General features: G+C 41.5%; 1 protein-coding gene across 1 annotated transcript; it reads right to left on the reverse strand.

Annotated features, from left to right (window-relative positions):
• Positions 1 to 3,893: 3,893 nt before the first annotated feature.
• On the reverse strand, positions 3,894 to 16,994 carry LOC123275606 (olfactory receptor 2AE1-like). Its single transcript, XM_070506543.1, is given in 4 exon segments — positions 3,894 to 4,921; positions 4,924 to 5,375; positions 13,417 to 13,458; positions 16,780 to 16,994. Coding segments are annotated over 4 exon segments (1,203 nt in total). The 3' UTR covers positions 3,894 to 4,427.
• Between the last annotated feature and the right edge of the window lie 224 nt (positions 16,995 to 17,218).

The raw sequence follows: 17,218 nt of genomic DNA on the forward strand, positions 1-17,218 counted from the left end.
ATACTGCATTGTTTGTATATGCCACATTTTGTTTATCCATTCATCATCAGTGGATACTTGGGTTGCTTCTACTTTTGGCTGTTGTGAATAATGCTGCTATGAACAGGAGTGTACAAAAACCCTTTGAGATCCTTCTTTGGATTCTTTTGGGTATACACCCAGAAATAGAATTGCTGGATCATATGGTAATTCTACTTTTAATTTTTCGAGGAACTGCCAAATTGTTTACTACAATGGCTGTACCATTTTACATTCCCACCAAGAACACATAAGAGTCCCAATTTCTTAACATCCTCACCAACACCTCTATTCTGTTTATTTAATAATAGCCACCCTAATTGGGGTGAAGTGGTGTCTCATTGTGGTGTTTGCTTATGTTTTTAGGAAAGGGTGAGGTTTTTTTTCCTGTATTATTGAAATAAAATTGCCATATGACATTGTGTTAATTGAGGGTGTACGACACAATGATTTGATATATGCATATGTTGTGAAAAGATTACCACAATAATTTTAGTTAACATTCATCACCTCACAAAGTTACACATTTTTTTCTTCTTATAAGAACTTTCAGGATCTATTCTCTTAGCAACTTTCAAATATACAATATGGTATTTGTAACTACTGTCGCCATGCTGTACACACATCCCCAGAACTTATTCATTCTACAACTGGAAGGTTTTACCTTTTGACCACCTTCACCCAATTCCCCAACCCCACCCCCAACCTCTGGCAACCACCATTCTGTTCTCTGTACCTTTGAGTTCAGTTTCTTTAGATTCCACATATAAGTGAAATCATACAGTATTTGTCTTTCTTTCTCTTATTATTTCACTTAACATAATGCCCTTAAGGTCCATCCATGGTGTCACAAATGTCACGATTTCTTTCCTTTTTATGGCTGGCTAATAGTCTGTTGTATATGTATACACCAAATTTTCTCTATCCATCCATTCATATATACACACTTAAGTTGTTTCCATGTCTTGGCTGTTGTGAATAATGCTACAATGAACGTGGGAGTGCAGATATCTTCTAGATAGTGATTTCACTTCTTTTGGATATATACCCAGCAGTGGAATTGCTGGATCACATGATATTTCTATTTTTAATTTTTTGAGGAATCTCCATTCTGTTTTCAATAGTGGCTGTACCAATTTACATCCCCACCAACAGTGCACAAGGGTTCCCTTTCTCCAAATCCTCTCCAAAACTTGTTATTTCTTGTCGTTATAATAACAACCATTCTTGACAGGCATGAGGTGGTGTCTCATCATGGTTTTGTTTTGCATTTCCCTGGTGATTACTGGTGATGAGCATCTTTTCACTTGCCTGTTGACATCTGTGTGCCTTCTTTGGAAAAACATCTACTCAGATCCTCTGCCCATTTTTTAATCTGATAGTTTGGGGGTTTTTGCCACTGAGTTGTATGAGTTCTTTATATATCTTTGATATTAACTACTTATCAGATATATGATTTGCGAATATTTTCTCCCATTTTGTAAGTGGCCTTCTCAGCTTGTGGATGGTTCTTTATGCTGTGCAGAAGCATTTTAGTTTGATGAAGTCCCACTTGTTTATTTTTGCTTTTGTTTTTGCTTGTGTGTTTGTTGTCAAATCCAAAAATTCATTGCCAAGACCAATGTCCAGGAGCTTACCCTCTATGTTTTCTTCTAAATGCTTTATGGTTTCAGATCTTACTTTCAAGTCTTTAATCCAATTTGAGTCTATTTTTCCTAATCATATCCCTAATGATTAGTGATGTTGAGCATCTTTTCATGTGATTCTTGGCCATTTGCACACCTTGTTTGGAGAAATGTCTATTTACATTCCTTGCTCATATTTTAATGGAGTTCTTTTATTGTTGCTGTTGAGTTGTAGCCATTCTTTATGTATTCTGGATATCAACCCTTATCAGATAGATGGTTTACAAATATTTTATCTCATTCCATACGTTGCCTTTTCACTCTGCTTATTTTACAGTGTCCTGAACAGAACTTTTAAATTTTGATGTAGTCCAATTTATCCATTTATACTTTTGTTCCCTGTGTTCTTCTATCATATCCAAGAAATCTCTGGGCGAATACAATGTCCTAAACCTATTCCCATATGGTTTATACTAAGAGCTTTATACATTTAGGACTTACATTTAAGTTTTTGATACATTTTCAATTAATTTTTGTTTATGATGTAAGGTAAAGGCCTAACTTCATTCTTTTGCATATCCAGTTTTCCCAGCCCATTTATTGAAAACACTGTCATATCCCTATTGAATGATCTTGGCATCCTTGGGGAAAATGATTTGACCATACGTATGAAACTTTATTTCAGGGCTCTCTATTCAATTATAGTGGTCATATGCCTGTCTTTATAGCAGGACCACACTATTTTGATTATTGTAGCTCTATATTAAGTTTTGAAATCAGGAAGTATAAGTCCTCCAGTTTTATTTTTTTCAGGATTATTTTGGCTATTTGAGGTTTCTTGTTTCCACATGAATTTCAGGATAGGTTTTTCTATTTCTGAATAAAATGCCATTGGGATTTTGATAGGCATTGCATTAAATCTGTAGGTCACTTTGGGTCATATGGACATCTTAACAATAGTAAGAATTGCAATCCATGAACCCAGGATAACTTTTCATCTATTTATGCCTCTTTAATTTTTTGCAGCAGAGTTTTATATTTTTCAGTGTACAACTCTATCAGTCCTTGGTTAAGTTAATTCCTAAGTATTTTATTCCTTCGAATTGCTACTGTAAATGGAATGATGTTTGGCTGTTACCTTACACAATATGGATATAAAAGTTAACTGAAAATGTATCAAAATCTAATATAAGAGCTAAAACTATAAAACTCTTAGAAGAAAACGTAGAGGAGAAGTTTCATGACATTGGATTTACCAATGACTTCTTGGAAGGACACAAAATGTACAGACAACAAAACTAAAAATAGATAAATTGGATGGACTACATCAAGATTTTAAAAGCTTTGTTCCTCAAAGGACACAATCAAAGAGTGAAAAGGTAATGCATGGACTGAGATAAAGTATTTGTAAACCATCTATCTGATAAGGAGATACCATCTGGAATATATAAAGGATGGTTACAATAATACATTGTTACATCTCTTTTTCAAGGGGAGCCCATGTAACACTGAATTATTTGCATTTGACAGATGCTAGCATTACATGAATAATGATCCATAAACTTGGCTTAGATTATTTAATTCTCAGATAATCTTATAGGAGTCCTTACAAGGCCATGGTTGCACGTGTAGAGAGAGGTAGCAGAGGAACAACCACCTGTGTGTAACTTGGATTGTGAGCTGGCTGTTTATGCAACACCCTTGTGCCTTCAGAAACAGCACAGGCACAGTTTCAGTAAAACTTCATTCTATTTGATATTGGAGTGTTACAGGGTACATCCAACCTTAGGGCTAGGTGGGTAAGATGACACCCAACTCCTGATGGGTGGCTCACCATATCTCAGAATGCCAAAAAGCTCTTTCTCAAAGGGAAAATACTTACTCATGAAAGAGAAGATAACTAATCTCGCAAACTTTAAGTGTTATTCTTCTGAGGAGGGTCCCAGGGATTCATGACATTTTTAACTAGTGAGGGAAGAAAGATATAGAATTTTGTCCCTCATTTTGGCATCCCTCAGACCACGAGGCTCCAGGAAAGTTCACTTAGATATCAGCCCTCTGCACAACGTGGAATTAATATCCAGCTATCTGAGACAAATGAGTCTTACGAAGCCATCCACTGTATTATTCACTTTCATAGCCCCTCCCCTATCTGAATTAAATGTCATGAATGTCACGTGGGATAGTAAAATGATCTAGGTCCCTTTCATTTATTAATCCAAGCAACAAATCGTTTTTGAGCATTTATTTCGTGTCAGGCTCTTATCTTGGCTCTGGTGAGACAATAGTACACAAAGTAAAGTCCATCCCTTCAGGGAGCTTACATTCTAATAAAACAGACAATAAATAAAATACAACAATATTGTGGAACATCATGAAAGTAGTGTAACAAAGTGGAAGCAGGGGACAGAGATTGGAGAGTGCTGCTTTGGATAGGGAATTCAGGGAAGCATGGTTTGGCAGAGTTACATATAAAGAGATCAAAAGGAAATGAAAGAGGGTGTAGCACTTTCAAAGCTTGATCACGGACTTCTCGGTCTCCAGAAATGTGAGAAATGAATGGTTGTTGTCTAAGCCAGCTACTCTGTGGTATTTTTGTTATTGTGCCCCAAATGGACTAAGATAGTACTCTAAGATGCCTAGACGGCTGAGACCAAGTCAGAATACTGGAATTGCATGTTGACCACATCACTTTTGCAGTAGTGATCAGAGACCTGGACCCTTGAAAACTCTTAAGGGTTTACCCAATCATTTTGAGGAGCTTATGCCATTCTACTCTTATACTCAGGACAACTGTAATTGTTGTCTTTGAGTGATAACATCTCTCCCCAGCACTCTCCTCAGAGCTTTAGCTACATCCTTGTTCCAGAGAGTATAAATCAAAGGATTCAGTGTGGGAGTAATGATGCTATAGAACACAGAACCAACTTTGTCTTGCAATGGGGTACGCTGGGACCTGGGCCTCATATATGAGAACATGCAGGCACCAAACCAGAGGGAAACCACAGTGAGGTGAGAGCTACAAGTGGCAAAGGCATTTCTCTTACTCCCAGCTGAACGAATCTGAATGACACTGTGGAGGATGAAGGCATAGGATGTAGAAACCAGCAAGATGGGGTGGAGGAGAAGGATGATGCTGCTGATGTGCACTGTGGTCTCATAGACAGTGATGTCTCCACGTACCAACTTCACAACAGCTGGAAACTCACAGTAGAAGTGGTGGATTTTTTGAGGCCCACAGAAAGGGAACTGCGTCAAGATCACCATGTGAATGACACAAGAGCCATCATAAGTCCCACCTTTCTGTTCATGAGAACAGTGTAATGCAGTGGATGACAAATGGCAACATAGCGGTCATAGGACATCAGAGCTAGGAGAAGACACTCAGCACCACCCACAGACAAATAGAGGAAGTGCTGGGTGGCACAGCCCACAAAGGAGATGGACTTCTTGCCAGATAGGTAGTTGGTAGCCATCTTGGGGATGGTTGTGGAGACATGCATCTGATCCATGAGGGAGAGCTGGCTGAGCAGGAAGTACATGGGTGTATGAAGCTGGGAATCTGCAAATATGAGGAGAATGGTGAGGATGTTGTCACTCGCCGCAATCAGGAAGACCACCATGGTCAAGATGAAAAGAAAGAGGTGAGTGAGGGAGTCATCAAAGAGCCCTTCAAGGATGAAGTCTACTGGAGAGGTCTGATTCCTCTGCCGTATCTCCCTTTCTCTGTCCCTGGGGAAACAGGAAGTGGAGAAGAATTTTGATATCAGAAATAGTGGAGTTCAGCATACCTTACAATAAGACCTTTTGATTTACCACACAATTTTTGAAGACTTTTTTTTCTATTTCTAGTTATTCAATAGCCCAAATTCTTGAAATAGCCCTTTAAAATGAGAATGTCAAATCTTTCTTCACAAACATGACACTTAGAAATTCCGGAATTTCTAACCTCTAAGTGCCAAAAATCAAACAATAGCCTCTCCTCATTAAGAAAGAAATACACACACACACATATATACTTTTTATAAGTGTATATATATATATATATATGCTTTATAGAGAGAGACTAAATGTTTACTAAACTAAATTATATTTAGTATAATATATATTATATATGTATATATATATATAAAGTACACATATATGCTTTCTTACTTATTATGTCAGAGTTTATCCAGAGAAGCTGAACCACTGAGAGTTTTATACATACATATGTATGTATTTAATGGGATTGTACAGAAATTTTGCATTATGCAATAGTGAAAGCTGCTTAAGCGGTCTATATAAGGCTGTCACCCTTGTGTCTGATGCTGGAACTTCAAGTCCATGGCACAAGCAGTCAGGAAGCTATAAAGTGGATATAAAGTGTGGTAGATCAAGGGCCTGCTGGAACCCACAAGAATGAGATATAACCCCAAAAGGGCAGACTGAAAGCCACGTCTGTTCTTGTTGCCACTGGAATTGGCGGTGTGATTGTCTTACAGAAGCTGAGGCCCATATTCAGGAGCCTAAACACACACACCTGGCCTGGAAATCAGAGGCGCTAAAGGAGGATCCAGGGGAAGGCAGAACAATTGCAGGCCCACCTGCTGCTTCGCACGCATGAGGAGAATCAGCAGATCAGATGCCACCTCTGTACACTACAAAATGGCTGCTTCTCTTCTGCCTCTAAGGCTCTGGGACAGCCTCTCCTGTGACCCACCTTAACCAGAAACACAAAAAATGGGAATTCTGGGAAATGTAGTCCATCCTAGCCAAGTTGACACATTACGAAACCACCAGAGTCCATCTCCTGTCAATCTGGCACAGATGCACATCTCCTTAAGCCACACTTCATCCCAAAATAAACACAACAGTCATCCTTTTACCTAACATGATATCACTATCCCACATAGAACCAAAAACATGTGAAATAGTCATATAAAAACAAGGAAGAAATATCCATTCCTGCTGTCCACAGAATGAGACATCCTATCCAAGTGCTAACCCATTCTGTGGAAGTCAGTTACACTCTTGCTCAGTCACTCTCGTTCATGATAATGGCCTCACAGAGTAGCCACAGAAACCAGGATGAAGGCTACACATGGGCTCAGCAACATGGACTCCTCCTATCACTGAATCAACAAGCAAAGGAAGTTACTATACACTGCCTTGCATGGCTGATCCTGACTAGCAAGGGGTTACTGAGTTCCTACTACACCATGGGGATGAGGAGAAGCATATCTGGAAGGCAGGAGATTTTCTAGGGGGCACCTCTGTACTCAAATGCCCTGTGATGAAAGTCAGTGGAAAACTATGCAAACCCAATTCACACAGGACTGGTAATGACCCAGATCCTTCAGGAATGAAAGTTTGGGTCATCCCACCAGAAAATGAAACATGATGAAATGCAGACAAAGGAAATATGGAATGGTGTGAAAGAAGACTGTTATATACACCAGACATGACTATGTGAGCAGCTGCAGAAACAAAAACTGTAGTAGTAACAGGTATTTCTTCTTTCTTTTTTATGAATATTTTCTAAATATAATTAACTGAATTGTTTGAGTTTTCCCCCTCAGATATCCCCTTTCTAACGTATGGTATATTAATGTAGTTAGGTTCATATCTAAGTATATCAGTCATAAGACATAAAAAGGGGAATAGGAACCAGATAGAAGTAGAATGAATTTCAACCAAGACAAGGAAGCGATTTGGTATCTTCTTAAGTGGAAAGGGTTGGTGTGATTTATATCCTTTTCTTGGGAAAAGGTTAACAAGTTTTTGATTGTATGTGGGGTAGTCGCACTATGTTATATGGAAGGAGAACTTGGTATGGTCTTTATTTGGAGATTAAGTATGGTTTATGAGATATATACGGGTGCCATGTTGACAAATAACAAAACCACCATTGTTATATACCTGAAAACAAACAAGAGATATGTCCTCAGTAGACCTGAGTCTCTTTAAATTATGGATCAGGCTGATCAAATTAAGATTATAACATTTAATCAACCAAATTCTATAACATTTAGTCAATCACATTCCCACTTGGCCCTTTATCTCATTCTCACAGGAATGCTGATCAGAATGAGCGCTTCATCTCCATGGTGAAGCCCAACTTGAAAAATTGATAATCTAAATTAATCTCCAAAATATCCACCCAATACCTCTTTGTATTTTTTCCTAAACATCTCCTAGATCTTCTTGCTTTCCACATTATCTGCTTACCATTTACAGCAAAGAACTCAGAACTGAATGTTTTCTCCAAAGGATAAATTGACCAGTAAGAAAGAGGTCACATATATTATCTCTCTCCAATTAATGCAGCCTAGGGTCATCTTTTTGGCTGTCTCCTCGTACTGTTATTTCAAACTCAGCTTCTTGTGAATGAAGGGCCCAATATCCCATGTTCCCCCTGGTCACTCCAACCCTATCAAGCCAACCATATATTTCCCTTGTATTAAAGTATTCATCTACGTCTCTATCTCTTTCCTCATTAATTTCCACCTTTTAAATGTCCATAGCATTGGTTTTCTCATCATCTGAGTCCTGTCTCTCTGCCTCCCTTAGACAACTTTCCTAATAATTTCCCATTCTGATTTGTGACCCTCAGTTGACTTTTTTCTCTGCTTTCTCAGCCAGCTTTCCTCACAGACTGACCAATATCACCCTCTGACTTTAGGGATGAGGGAATAAGCTAACAATGCCAGAGGTTGCCCTAGTTTATAGTGAAGGTTTCCTGAACACCTCGAGCCCCAAAATTATCTTACCTGGAATTTCTGCTGCAGAGAATTGTGGAGAGAACAAGTATAGAAGTGAAATGGCGAGGGCAGCATAGATCCACACTAACTCAAACATTGGCTACTGATCATCCAAACAAGTCTTTTCTGAGGTGCTCATCAGAGTTCCTTCTCTAACCCTGGTAATCTGCATTTACTGGTAGAATGGCATAGAACACCATGTCCTACACAGTCATCGTTGTCTACACTAATTATCCTAGCGACAGAGCATCATCAGGAACAATAGCATCCATAGTAATGCTCTTGCAATCTGGGCTCAGATTTTGAACTCCATCAGCACACATCAGGACAGATTAAGCAACTGAACCTACTGAACTTGTAATAGGTGGGCCTTTGAATAATGAATATCCTTCATCTGCCTCTAAATATATATTTCAGGTACCTCTCCATCCAAAAGGACAACAAGAGCTTGGGCAAAAAGAATTTCCATTAATGTTACCAGATTCAGAAGGTTCATTTAATACCAGCTTAATCATCAATAGGTCCAGAGCCAAAAGAAAATCTGTTTTGGAGTTTCTGCTATTTTGGATCACTCAAAGCACTCTCTTCTTAGCTTTACACCTCCTTTCCTATCAAATAAAACAAGAATTTGCCTCTAGCACTGGTATTTTTTAGTAGAATCCCCTTCTTGACTGCATGAATCTTTCCTCAGCAGGAATCATAGCGGTAAAAATGAGAAGAGACTTGGCCAGAATGAGCTAAACATGAGGGAAAAGAAGCAAACATCTGTGAGAAATAAAACAGCCTTCTAACATAGAGGCCCTATTATGTCAGCTGAGGCAAATCAAGGGCACTCAATGTATGGCATCAGGGATTCAACCCAGAGGACACATCCTGAGTCTCTTCTGGAGAGCATTACTTCAAGATGCCAATTACACTCCCTGTGTGCATTGAGATAAGCATTCCCAAAGGGCTGTCTTGGAGTTCGTTGGGAGGTGTCAGGGCATGAGATATTTCAAGGAGCATCACTGTGATGGTAACATGGGAATGACTTCTCCAAGGGCCAATTAAGCATGGAGAGAAACAATTCCTAGAGTCTCTGGCTTGTTTTTCATCTTGAAACACAGATCTTTCTAGCTCCTTTCTATCCAACCCTTTTGAGAAGACAGACTGCAAAAAATCTAGTCTCCTTTGCTCATAGGACACTTTTGGGGGTTCTGCCACGTGCAATATCATAGAACAGAAGTCAAGGAATAGAGACAGGCAATTGCCAGTAGTGTTTCCCACTCTAGCTCTTGGTCATACTCCAATTTCATATTCAACATTAATATAACATGTCAAAAGACTTCAGATACAGATATCAAAGAAGAAAATGGCATGTCCCTACATCTCCTTCATATTTACTCCCATCTCATTGTCATACACTGCTCTTTCTCTCCATTATATGTTGAGCTATTCCTTGTTTCTCTAACTCAACTCAGTTGCTGAAATGTCTTGTTTCACTGATCTTATCTTGTTTATTCTTGGTGTAGGTTCAATGTATCATCACTCTCTTCAAAACCTGCTCTCTAATGCTTTTACCTGGTGCTCTTCTTCTCACCAGAATATAATATCTCTGTGGTTAAGACAATGGTGGCATTTATATAATTCAGTAATTTATTTGACAAATATTTGATGAGCTTCTGCTATGTCCCCAGTGTCGTATTGGGTAGCATGGTATATGGTGATTAACAAGCAACCATGGTCTCTCCCCCCATGGAACTTACTGGTAAAACTAATAAATAAACATTGTATATCATATGAGGTTAAGAATTTGTAGTAATTAGAAGACATCATCATCATGGTGGTGTGAGAGGATCCTTGAGTCTCTGCTCTTCAATCTACAATGATTAAAACATTCAAAACTCAACAAAAGCTAAATGGCACCAAACACCAGGTTGATAGAAAGATCTACACATCAGTACATGCAAAGAAAGTGAATTGGAGCACATAGAAAAGCCTAAATGAGGGAGCAGTGGAGGCAGCACCCAGGATCCTGGATCCCCAGCCATGGCAGATGAGCCAGCCGCCCCTGATCCCAGAGGACACAGTGGTCTGCAGCAGAGGTGTACGTGTGACTGCAGCCAGGCAGGGGCAGTGACACCTGTGGCTACAGGAAGCAGAGGAGCTACAAAGGTGGAGTCCCATGATCCCAAACCCCTATCCTCAGCTCAGAGCCTGGTGGCACCAGGTGTGCACAGCACTCCCACTTCCCAACATCAGTGTTTCCTGGGACCAAAGGGTAACAGGCAACAGCTGAGACAGTGCTGCTTGTGCCAGTCTCCCTCACCACCTCCCCAACCCCAATCCCCACAGCTGTGCTGGAGCTTCCCACTCAGTAGATCTCAGATGTGGCTTTACATTGACCATTTCCGTGTCCTGAGAGCAAAGCCAGCAACCACAGAAATGCAAGCAATAAAAAGCCATCAGTGGGCCCCAGAAGGGCAGGCAGCAACAAAGAGAGTATCCATGTGACACAAAATAGAGGAGCTGGAGGATAGAACTTGCAGATCCACAAATATAGCCAGACACAGCTCAGGTAAGAGAAATCAAAAACAATTACTATAATGACACCTACTGAAAACAAAAAAAAAGGCTTCTAATCTCTAAGCAATTGAAAAGTTTGAATCAAAACAAAACTGTACCTAAATAAAAAACGTATTTGCTACAGAAAACAATCCTCCGAAAACCAAACAAAGTCATGGGAGATTCTGATCTAATGGACAAAAAATTCAAAATAGCTATCATGAAGAAACTCAGTGAACTTCAAGAAAACTCAGAAAGATGGTTTCATGACCTCAGGAATGAAATCAATGAACAGAAGGAATACTTCAATCTCCAAAGAGATCGAAACTTTCAAGAAGAACTAAGCAAAAATTCTGGAGGTGAAGAACTCGATGAATGAGATGAAGGATGCATTGGAAAACATTGTAAAAAGAGCATGTCATGTGGAAGAGAGAATTAGTGAGCTTGAAGATAGCTATAAATGGGGCAGGTAGAAGAGGAGAGACAGCTAACACTTTTTAAAATGTAGAAATTCTACAAGAACTATCTGACTCCTTTAGAAATGACAACATAAGGGTAATGGATATCACAGAAGGAGGAGAGAGAGAGAAGGGAGTAGAGAGCTTATTTAAAGAAATGGTAGCTGAGAACTTCCCAAACCTGGGGAAGGAACTGAATATACAAATCCATTGTGCAAGTAGAACACTCAATTATCTCAACACAAAAGGACCCTCTCCAAGACACGTGATAACAAAACAGTCAAAAATCAATGACAAGAGGATTGCTGGGAAGGTGGTAACATAGGAGTCTGAACTGACCTTCTCCGATGGACACAACAAATTTACCCCTGTGGAATGATTACCTCTGAGTGAGAACTGGAGACTGTATAAAACGAACCCCGACAACAAACAACACTGACTGAGTTGTAAGAGGCAGAGATACCTTCCTGCTGAGGAAAGAGTCACATTCTTGCCATGGTGCTTCAAGCCAGAGACATTTTAAGGTATGAAGCTTTTCCTGGAGGAGCAGGGGATCTGAGGGGGAGAGTGATGTCATAATAAGCAGCCTTCAAATTCAGCACAACCAAAGACAAGTACCTGGCTTTGCTGGTTATTAAACCCAAAGGAGAATACCCCCCAGAAAACCTATTGAAGAGAAGAGAAAGAAAAGCCTGCTTTCAAGGGGCCCATGCAGAAATTCACCCATTCTAAAAACCAAACAAAATCACCAGAAAGAAAGGTGCATAGTCCTTTGGTTAAAAAAAAGACTCACTGGATAAGCTCTGAGCACATCTCAGAGAGGCAGAAGGTGATTGGGATCACCACCCCAGGGAGTGAACACTGGTCGGAGCCATTATTGTGACATAATACAGGCCTCTGAGACAGACAGTGGCAGATGCAATTGTATTTCTTCCCATGGCCTCTTAGCTGAGGGGTTTAGCCTGCCCACTAGAGCAGTGATTTAATCCAGCTCATCCAGGGAAGGCGCCCTTCCCTAGGGACTCACCCCACCTACTAGCCAGCCAACAGGGAACTTGTGGGGCTGTGTAGGTGGTGTGTTCTGGACCTCTACAGCAAGACAAGCAGGTCTGCGTCAGCAGAGCAGGGCATGTACACAGGGTGGGCCTGTGTTGATGGGGTTTATGGTCCCACAGTGGGGTGGTGAGACTTCTCAGGTGCAGCAGGCTTGTGCTGTTGGCCTTCTTATACAACAAATAGGGAATCTGCCCACCTTCCAACACATGAAATGATTGTGTGCTCCCATCCCTGAGTCTGGCGTCACAAGGTTGAGCTCCTGAGAGAGCTAACAACAGCCCCGCAGACCAAAGGCCCAAAGAAAATGTGAGGCCGTGACACTAGCAACCAGCCACACTGGGGCCTGACTCACTTTATAGCAAAACAACAGCAGGTATGTGCTATTAGACCTTTCAGCCAGCTGTGTTGGGGCTCACTTCACCCAATAAAGTGAGCAAAGTGACCATAGCAGCAACACACAGCTGAGCCTTACAATCACATGGTCAGGGGGTCAGCCTCACCTTCATATGCACCTTCAGCAAGACCTAACTTGCCACAGCTTCTAGTCTGTAAGCCTGGCCTGCAGACTGTGGACTCGCCAGCCCACATGCTCACACAGGCCAGTATATTAAAGTCAGTCTCTCTCTCCACATACGTATACACACATCTGTGTATGTGTGCACATGCATAGGGGTGTGTATCCTGTTGCTTGTTTTCGGGAGAAGCCTGGCAATCACATTGCTGAAGTCCCTTTGTCCTTCACTTTTCCATTTCAGAATCCATGTCATTCGAGGGCTTTAGAAACTCAGCGCCATAGGAAGTTTGCAGATGAAGCGTTTGTCCAATCCAGACCTTGTACTGCATGTCGGGCGCTCCCAGCACTGCTAGGGAATTCTGGGGAAAGCCCAGGTGACCCTTTCCTAGCTGAAGACACACAAAGGACCCCAAGGCCCCTTACCTGCAACAGGCCAAACTGAGGAACAGAAAGCTCACCCTCCTGAGGGCCGTTCGACAACATGGTCAGCAACCAAACTCCTGCAAGACAAAAGCAATATATGAGGCCTCAGGAAAAAAACCCAAAGCAGTATTTGCAGAACGCGGACTTCCATGCCAGAAAGGGCTATCGAGAATATGTCACATTTCCTTTAACACACTTCTTGGGGAAGTCAACATGTTACCTGTCTATTGTGACCCTTTAGCACTCGCACTTGATACATGCTCCTTCCTGCACGGTCCTCTCCTTTCGTGCTAAATGCTTCCACTCTACAGTCAGTCAAGAGAAGAAAAATGATGGCGTGTGCATGCCAGAGGGAGTCAGCACCCTCGCAAATCATCAGGAGCATGTGAATTTCTGCCATCACTTGTGTGGAGTGGAGGCCGCCCCTAGCTACGCAGCAGCCAGGCAAGGATAACCGGGAGCAAGAGGTCTAGATGACTCCTTCGACAACTTTCAGCAAGGATTTGCTGGGTGCATTCTGATTTGCTTCCAGAGAGGTCTGTGTGTTTGTGTGAGGGAGAGAGACGGAGGGAGAGGGAAGGGAAGATGATTTCATGGTTTGAAAGCTGCTGGGAAAGCTGATTCCCACTAAATGCAGAAAAGCCATTGGACAAAATCCAACGCCCTTTGTGATCAAAACACTCAGGACACTAGAAACACAAGGCAGCTCCCTTGGAAAGGGCATCTGTGAACAAGACAGAACTCACATGCATCATACTTCACGGGAGAGACTGGAAGCCTCATCCCTGACGTCAGGACAAGGTGAGCAAGGGCCACTCCCATCAATTCTATTTTACATTTACGGGAGGTTTTAGCCATGTCAGATAGGCAAGAAAATGAAATAAAAGGCATCCAGATTGGACGGAGTGAAGTAAAACTCTCTCTATTTGCAAATGACATGACCATGTATATAGGAAATCAGAGAAAACACAGAAAAAGTATTGGAACGAATAAACGACTTCTGCAAGATGGCAGGATACAAGATCAGTAAAAAAAAACCAAAACCACCACCAATCTACGGAACTACAAGTTGGTGCAGCCACCATGGAAAACAGTATGGAAGTTCCTCCAAATATTAAAAATAGAACCACCATATGATCCAGTAATTCCACTTCTGGGTATTTACACAATGGAAACAGAAACATTCCTGCAGACAGACATCTGCCCCCCATGTTCACTGCAGCATGATTCACAGGAGCCCAGACACAGAAGCAACCCATGTGTCTGAGCTATAGATGCAGAGAACAGGTTGTCAGCTGCCAGGGGGAAGGGGTGGTGGGTGGGCAAAGGGAGCAAGGGGGTCAAAAGGTACAAATTCCCTGTTCTAAAATGAAGAAGTCCTGAGGACTTAATGTGCATCATGGTGACTAGAGTTAGCAGTACTATATTGTCTACTGGAAAGTTGCTAAGAGAGTCAATGTTAAAAATTCTCAAGACAAGAAAAATTTTGTAACTATATGAGGTTGCAACAGCACAGAAAACACTGACCATCTTAAACTAGTTTTTCTCCATTAAAACAGGTTGTTGATTAATCAGTCCTGGTGCTCAATTGCACAGACAGCACTGTGCACACGCCAGGCAGGAACCCATGGCCCCAGGAGGTCCCCAGAGACAAGAATCCTCAGAAACACTGACACCAGAAGCAAGCAGCCCTTCACTAAGGACAATCTGGCTTCCAGCAGCCCAAGTAGCTTGATTACCGAGTCAAGGCCAGCCCGGCAGCCCAGTGGTCCCAGCAGCAGCTTACTAGTCCACCAGTGCTGAAATGTGACCCCAAACCTGCATTGGGAAGACAGATTGGAGAGCTTTTCCCCCTGTTACCTTGTGAGACGACCTTGCAATGAAGATCTTCTTTTCTCAAAAGCCAAGACCATAGTCCTGGCTTCTATGCGCATCAGGCAGCAAGCCCTTGCTCAGTAACAAGGCGATGGATTCAAACTTGACTCACGGCGGTAGGATTTGGGAATATACACATATATGGAATCATTATATTTTACACCTGAAACTAATATAATATTTCAATTAAAAAGTCAATTTTATTTCTCCATGCTAGCAATGAAAAACTGACAATGAAAGTAAGAAAATAGGTTAATTTACAATAGCATCCAAACCAATAAAATCCTTATTAATAAATCTAACTTAAGAAGTACAAGACTTGTACAACAAATGCTCCAAAACATTATTGAAAGCAATTAAAGAGGGCCAAAATACATGAAAAGACTGCCCATATTCATGGATCAGAAGACTTTATACTATGAAGATGGTGATACTGCATGGAGAGAATTGCACAGTCAATGCAACCTCGAGCAAAATCTCAGCAGCCTCTTTTGCAGTAACTGACCAGCCAATCCCGAAATTCATAGAGAAATGCAAGGGAGCCAGAGGAGCCAAAGCAACCTCAAAGAAGAAGAGCAGGATGGAGAGCTCACACTTCCTGCTTTAAAACTCATTGTGAAGCTGCAATAATGAAAACAGTGTGGTACCGACAGAAAAATAAACACACAGATAATGGAACAGAACTGAAAAACCAGAAATAAATGTTCATGTTTACAGTCAGTTGGATTTTGATGAGAGATGAGACAGTTCAAAGGGAAAAGAATAATTTTTCAACAAATGGGATCGAGACAACTGGATATTCACATGCACAGGAGGAAGTCAGACTCCTTCCTCACAGCACTTCCAGAAATGACCTCACAGAGATCCAACACCACATAGGAGGCAGAACTACACAACTCCTACAGGAAAACACATGGGATCACAACTTCTGACCTGGAGTCAGGCAATCGTTTCCCAGGGATGACACCGAAAGCACTAGTATACAATAGAAAAGAAATAAATTGGATCTCAACAAAATTAAAAACATGTGTGTCTCAAACGAGAGTATCAAGAAGGTGAGAAGACAACCTGCTGAATGGGAAAATACCCAAGTGAATCACAAGTATAATAAGAGACCTGCGTATAGAAAACATACTGAACACTTAAAAGTCAATAATAAAGAAACTACCGGTGTGGACTGAGCAAGATGGCGGGGTGAGCTGACCTGGGACTGTCTCCCCTCCAACCTGCAACAAAGAACTGGAAAAAAACTCAATTTCAGCAAATAAACCTAATGCCAGGGCGTTGGAGACCTACAGTATCAAAAATATGGAGGACAGAGACCCTGCTGCTGGCCTCAGAGGAGCTGGAACGCAGTAGGAGAGAACTTCGCTCCCTCCCCTAGAGTCTGGGATTGCTGCCGCAAGTGAGGGAAGCAGCAGGGGAGGGGCCGCACAACCGGGGTATCATCCAGGACTCCTGCTGGCGGTACAGTGGAAACCTGCTGACCGGGGAAAGCTTCCATGTGCGGGGAACCCACATACCTAGGGCCCCGGGAGACCAGAGAACAGAACTGATCTGAATCCAGATCGGCCTGAGAGAAAAACTGCCCCTCCCCCAGGCGAACTGAGCTGGGCGCCGCCATCTTGCCCGAAGGCGGAGAGCTCAGAACATGCAGCTCTCGACCCCCATCTCGTGGCAACAGGCTGTAACTGCAACCGAATTCTACCACCATAGGAAAAAACTGCTCCTGTACCATCCAGCAACTTATAAAAGCTCTAGACCAGAAGGAAAACAATAAAAACACAGAATTAAGTCCTGAGGACTTGGAAACAGGTAACTTAAGTGAAAATGAGTTCAGAGCAGCTATAATCAAAAAACTCAATGAGGTAGAGAGAAAGAGAAACAAGCCAATGAATTCTGGAGTTGCTTCACAAAAGAGATTGAAATTATAAAGAAGAATCAAACAGAATTATTAGAGAT

Source organism: Equus asinus, chromosome 3, assembly GCF_041296235.1.
Source record: "Equus asinus isolate D_3611 breed Donkey chromosome 3, EquAss-T2T_v2, whole genome shotgun sequence".
NCBI classification, from domain to species: domain Eukaryota; kingdom Metazoa; phylum Chordata; class Mammalia; order Perissodactyla; family Equidae; genus Equus; species Equus asinus.